This window comes from Agrilus planipennis, unplaced genomic scaffold, assembly GCF_000699045.2.
Source record: "Agrilus planipennis isolate EAB-ADULT unplaced genomic scaffold, Apla_2.0 scaffold18, whole genome shotgun sequence".
NCBI lineage: Eukaryota > Metazoa > Arthropoda > Insecta > Coleoptera > Buprestidae > Agrilus > Agrilus planipennis.
This window is the reverse complement of record NW_020438920.1, coordinates 2,332,132-2,338,886: the sequence shown is the minus strand read 5'-3', so window position 1 is coordinate 2,338,886 and position 6,755 is coordinate 2,332,132. Positions and strand designations below refer to the sequence as shown.

Below are 6,755 nucleotides of genomic sequence, written 5' to 3'. Positions count from 1 at the left end.
CCACAGAGGCGTCTTGTTCAGCGTGCTGTCAAACCTACACTAGCAAGGAGATCGGGCTGAAACTATAGCTACAAGCTATCCAAGGATGGTACTATAGAATGTCACCTCAAGGTAGGCCTAGTGGCGTCATCTCTTGGTTAGGCCGGAAACTTATCAATCCACCCTCGTATATAGCAGTAAGACCCTTCTCAATTTTAGTATAACATTGTACTCTTGATAAAGACGTAACACGTCGAAACAATTGTAGAGGTTTAAATAAAACTCTTTGAAACATAAAAAAGCAATTTTCTTTTCTTTAATGAAGGATTATCTATTGAAAATTGCTAGCTCAGCATTTGCCTAAATCATCCAAGGAAACCACAAAAAAATTTGGACCAGGCAGGCGGATCTGAAATCGAACCGGTGTCCTCCCGAATGTTGAACTATACTCTCCATTTCGCTTGGTGGTATTTACAACAAATCCATACACGAATCTTGTGGCAGACTCGTCATCTGCTCCAATAAATCTTATTTTTCAAGTGCGAGTATTTTCAATCATCATGATACAGGAAATTGATCAACAGAAAGTCACCATTTAATTTTTGAAAGGACACCGCAAAGACACTTTGGGATTGGGGTTTCGCATTTAATTTTTAGAAGACGTGTGTTGATTGTTGCGGGTGTGTTGCTTACCTAGGTTTTTTCTTCAACTCAAAGCTTAAACCTTCTTCGATAAAAATTAATTTAGCGAAGTCTAAATTTTAGGATATAACGGCCAAATAATTTATACCTCTGGTTTTCGTGGAATGCTAGAAGGAGCAATAAATAGCTTATGTGATTGTTAGCTTTTTAATAAACAGGATACACTTAAACTAACACCGAAAAAAATACTTAATGATAAATGATAAACTACAACGAATGAACTACCTACTGATGAACTGAACTGATTAGATGATTGACTGAACTAAGTGATTGAACTTAATGAACTTATTAGATAGAAAAATGCTTAAATATAACAACACAATATAGGGGGTGGAGGTATATTAGTGGGGTGTTTTTGACCTTGGGCTACCGAGCGGCATGGCCTAGAGGTTTAGACCATTGCTTAGCATTCGAAAGGACGCCGATTCGATTCCAGGTCCGTCTGCCTTGGTCCAAGTTTTTCTGTGGTTTCCTTGAATCACTTAGGCAAATGCTGCGGCAGTAATATTCCACAGATAATCTTTCATTCTCTTCTGTCTTCATTTTTTCCGACTCATCTTTCTCACTCCAACCACCATCCACCTATTCTCACGATTCCTGAAAGGAGGCTTTCGCCCTACCTTCCCACGTAGTCCGGAGGGACTGCCCGCCCGCCAGCATTAGTGGCTAGTGGAAATGAAACACCCAAAAGTCCTTAGGCTATGGTTAGTGACTAGGTGACTACAATCACAATATTGTTTGTGACTAACGCGAAGGGACGTTACCTGCCGTCGAAAAACCTACATACTATAATGATAACGTTTGTTTGTTTGTTGCAGGCACGTTCTTCTAAATTTAACACTGCTAATAACAAAAATGTCTTCGTTGCTCAAAAACGCATCATGAATTGCGCCCCAACAACGTGTAGTCCACAGAAGTTTTGAAAAGGGTTCTATAGCACGTCAGTACCGAGACAACCTTGAGGAAGTTATTCCAGAACTGATGCGAAATTTTTCATTAGCGTTTTATAATGCCGTTCATTTTCAACAAGACGGTGTCCCAAGACACAACTCTCACATGCTCACAACAGCGCTCTTAATGGTATTTTTAAATAATAACTTTCCTGAAAGTTGGGTTGATACTTGCGGACCTGTATTAAGATGAACCATTCGACCTCTGGATTTTTTTTAATTTTGAATTTTGTCTTTTGAGATTTCATGCAAAATAAAACATAGAAAACAGTGGAACGGAACTTCGTGCAGCATTTGACTTAACATTTAGAAATTTGCAAAGGCCTCTGACGCATTTGAACGCTATTAGAAGAATAACGAAAATGTGAACTGGAAAATGACCGTTATTATTTTAAAATCACTGTTAATTTCTCTTCTGTTTTGTTTTTTCTAGCTTTAATAAGTTAGGTAATGTTCTGTTTTCATTGTGTGAAATTCAATAATCTTATCAGTTAAAATACCGCAATCGATAATTAAATTCAGCATTGAAAAAGATCTTCTGAATTTAGTTTAAAAGTATTATATCCCTAGTATAACAATTACTTTTATGAATTTTGTTTTTAATAAATTTAAGCCATAGTCTACCACCTACTAATTGAACACGATCATACGAAACTATTTATTTATACAAACTTAGAAATTATTATAATTAAATTTATGTTTAGGANGTTCGGTTTAACAACACATATGTTTGCGCCATGACTAAATAACGAAAGGTACTGTAAAAAAATTTGTCTACACCACTGGATTTTACAGAAACAATTCTATAATAATAAGTTGTAGTCTCTTATAAGTCTAAAGAAATCTAAGATAAATAACATATTTAAAGCTTGTGCATAAAGATCCCAACTCTAGTGATAATCATTTAATATCGCTTGTACTACGCTCGCGAACGGTTAATTTAGAAATTCGAAAAAGGTTGTTAAAGGTGTATGTTTGAAGCACAGCGCTGTACGGGTGCGAAACATGGACAGTGGGCGCGGTGGAAAAGAAAAGATTAGAAGCGTTGTGGTGTTACAGACGAATGATGAGGATACAGTGGATAGAAAAAGTTAGAAATAAAGAGGTATTCGAAAGAGTAAGAGAACAGAGGACCCTATTGAAGTCAGTAAGAAATAGGCGAGATAGGTTAGTATGACATCTTCTCAGACATGAAGTTCTAGTCAGAGACATATTAGAAGCAGAAACGGAAGTTAGGAGGGGTAGAGGTAGACCTAGATAAGATTACTGTTTACAGATAGTTAAGGATGTGGGTTGTTCTAGTTTTAGGGAAATGCGAAGTTTAGCTCAGGATAGGAAAGAGGGAGGTACGTGTCCAACAGTCTTAGAACTGACGACCTTATGATGATGATGAACTAAACAAATAGTATTCTAATGAAAAAACGAAAAACATATCACTCTTAGAATTTTGTTATCTTTCACACCTCAACCCCTTCGAATTCGATTTTCGCAAAATTCGTGCTAAGTACGGTCCTATGTAATAGTCAGAAGATGCTGTCAAATCAACCCAGTAGTTTTGACTCTGCGTTGAGCATCATTTAGTCAGCCAGTCAGTTATTCAGGACAAGCGTCATTATTAAAGGAGATTAAAAAAGGGTTTCATTTGGTTAACGCTTTTGAATATCAAAGTTTAATTTAATTAATTTAGGTACAAAATTATTGTAGTTAAGGCAATTTAAAAGAGTAATGTAGCATTAAATTTGGCGAAAATAAAAAAAAAGGAAAAATACTAATCGTCAGTTCAATAAAATGAATAAAATTTGTGAAAATTCTAAATTTCTTGCGCATACTAAGAAAAAATACTCAGAGAAATATTATTCGTTAAATGTAGACAAAACCACCTTACTGAGTATCTATAATGACCCCCAAAAAGTTTTTATGGAATAGATGTAATATTAAAAGGTATTTGTATTCCATTATATTAAATTAATTGAAAATAATTTACTTACCAATAAAAGCCTCTGTTGATCTGGTCATATTTAAATTATAGAAGAAAATCAAATCGCGAAATTGTCAAAGTACAAACCACGCACTGGAAACTGTAGCGCTTCACTAGCGTCTCTGAAATGCGAGATGCCCGAATTCGAATTCGCTTTTATATTGTTTATAGAAGCAGAGACGTAGCCAGATTTTATTTTTGCATGGGACAAAAATGGGCCACACAATTGTACTTTTTAATTTAAATAGTTTAAATTATGGTTATCANTAATATTTAATAATATACAGGGTGTTCGGTTTAACAACACATATGTTTGCGCCATGACTAAATAACGAAAGGTACTGTAAAAAAATTTGTCTACACCACTGGATTTTACAGAAACAATTCTATAATAATAAGTTGTAGTCTCTTATAAGTCTAAAGAAATCTAAGATAAATAACATATTTAAAGCTTGTGCATAAAGATCCCAACTCTAGTGATAATCATTTAATATCGCTTGTACTACGCTCGCGAACGGTTAATTTAGAAATTCGAAAAAGGTTGTTAAAGGTGTATGTTTGAAGCACAGCGCTGTACGGGTGCGAAACATGGACAGTGGGCGCGGTGGAAAAGAAAAGATTAGAAGCGTTGTGGTGTTACAGACGAATGATGAGGATACAGTGGATAGAAAAAGTTAGAAATAAAGAGGTATTCGAAAGAGTAAGAGAACAGAGGACCCTATTGAAGTCAGTAAGAAATAGGCGAGATAGGTTAGTATGACATCTTCTCAGACATGAAGTTCTAGTCAGAGACATATTAGAAGCAGAAACGGAAGTTAGGAGGGGTAGAGGTAGACCTAGATAAGATTACTGTTTACAGATAGTTAAGGATGTGGGTTGTTCTAGTTTTAGGGAAATGCGAAGTTTAGCTCAGGATAGGAAAGAGGGAGGTACGTGTCCAACAGTCTTAGAACTGACGACCTTATGATGATGATGAACTAAACAAATAGTATTCTAATGAAAAAACGAAAAACATATCACTCTTAGAATTTTGTTATCTTTCACACCTCAACCCCTTCGAATTCGATTTTCGCAAAATTCGTGCTAAGTACGGTCCTATGTAATAGTCAGAAGATGCTGTCAAATCAACCCAGTAGTTTTGACTCTGCGTTGAGCATCATTTAGTCAGCCAGTCAGTTATTCAGGACAAGCGTCATTATTAAAGGAGATTAAAAAAGGGTTTCATTTGGTTAACGCTTTTGAATATCAAAGTTTAATTTAATTAATTTAGGTACAAAATTATTGTAGTTAAGGCAATTTAAAAGAGTAATGTAGCATTAAATTTGGCGAAAATAAAAAAAAAGGAAAAATACTAATCGTCAGTTCAATAAAATGAATAAAATTTGTGAAAATTCTAAATTTCTTGCGCATACTAAGAAAAAATACTCAGAGAAATATTATTCGTTAAATGTAGACGAAACCACCTTACTGAGTATCTATAATGACCCCCAAAAAGTTTTTATGGAATAGATGTAATATTAAAAGGTATTGGTATTCCATTATATTAAATTAATTGAAAATAATTTACTTACCAATAAAAGCCTCTGTTGATCTGGTCATATTTAAATTATAGAAGAAAATCAAATCGCGAAATTGTCAAAGTACAAACCACGCACTGGAAACTGTAGCGCTTCACTAGCGTCTCTGAAATGCGAGATGCCCGAATTCGAATTCGCTTTTATATTGTTTATAGAAGCAGAGACGTAGCCAGATTTTATTTTTGCATGGGACAAAAATGGGCCACACAATTGTACTTTTTAATTTAAATACAACCCAATAAATCTTCAGTTTGTTAATTTTATTAAGCAGGAAAACGTAAATGATGCCTGCGACCACATGTGTATTTTCTCCTCTAGTAGTTATACAACTTTTCACAGCTTCTTAGCTTGGAAGTGAAGTTTTCTTGGATAGATAAGTAATTTAGCATGTTCATCAAGAGAAAAGAAAACATCTTTTTTGTTTGGCCTTCCGTTCCAATTTTTTTTCAAGGTAGATTAATTAGCTAATAAGTCATTATGTAAGGATACATTGGAATTTTCCTTTTTCTTATCTAATCAGCAGAGAACTTATTTGCTATGCTATATCAAGAACTTATACTACATAAAACCTCAAATGTCGCACAATTTTGAATGAAGTGTCAAAGGTTAATGTAAATGCACCGAGCGGCATGGCCTAGAGGTTTAGACCATTGCTTAGCATTCGGGAGGAGGCCGAGTCGATTCCGGGTCCGTCTGCCTTGGTCCAAGTTTTTCTTTAGTTTCCTTGGATCACTTAGTCTTAGTTGGGGCAGTCATATTCCACAGATAATCTTTCATTATCTTCTGTCTTCATTTCGTCCGTCTCATCTTTCTCAGCCGAACCACCTTTCCCACGATTCCTGAAAGGAGGCTTAAGAAGGCCTTCCGCCCTACCTTCCGGCGTAGTTCATCAAAATGACCCTTGTCTCGTTTCTTATATTATTACTACTGTATTCTTCATCTCTAAAATTCCTTTTAATTATATGTTAGGTACGCCTCATCGGTTTTACTTACTTCAAACTTTTCTTCTACTTCTATACACCTCCACTACCTCCTTAGCTACCCTACACTTCCTAATTATTTCCCACTTTATAGCCTTATATCTTTTTTGCCCTTCTTCGTCCATCCTGTTTTTGTATTTCCGCCTTTCTTCTATTATTATTCTTTCCTACTTTCGTTTCGTTTAAGACCTAGTATATTTAGCTGCTGACTTTTAGGAATGTTTTAATTCAGTTCCAGTTTGTCTCTATGTGCCTATCATTTCTTTCTCCCGCCGCCTTTACTATTTCGTCTGTCATTTTACCTAGCCTATCACGTATTTCGTTACATGTTAGCTTTTCTAAGTCAAGACGTCTCGTACCTTTCAACTTTTCCAGAATTTTCAATTTAAGATTGGTCTTCATAACTACTACTAAGTAACTCTTCGTAACTACATAACTAAGTTATGATCGCTATCTATATCTGCTCCTGGGTAACTCCTACAGGCCTTCACTTGATCTTTAAACCACCTTTGCCTTAAGCTAACTTAAGCTAGCAGAATAGTAATTTTATCTGGAAAACCCAGAACTTATAATTTCTCATTAGATTACA

General features: G+C 35.3%; 1 protein-coding gene across 1 annotated transcript in view; it reads right to left on the bottom strand.

Moving 5' to 3' along the window:
• The window catches only part of LOC112904238 (protein yellow-like), a 13,615-nt gene extending 9,868 nt beyond the window's left edge, over positions 1–3,747 (bottom strand). Inside the window, exon 1 of the mRNA XM_025973781.1 lies at positions 3,620–3,747. Coding sequence (XP_025829566.1) covers positions 3,620–3,647 — 28 coding nt within the window. The 5' untranslated portion in view covers positions 3,648–3,747. The remainder of the gene's footprint in view (positions 1–3,619) is intronic.
• Positions 3,748–6,755: the final 3,008 nt, after the last annotated feature.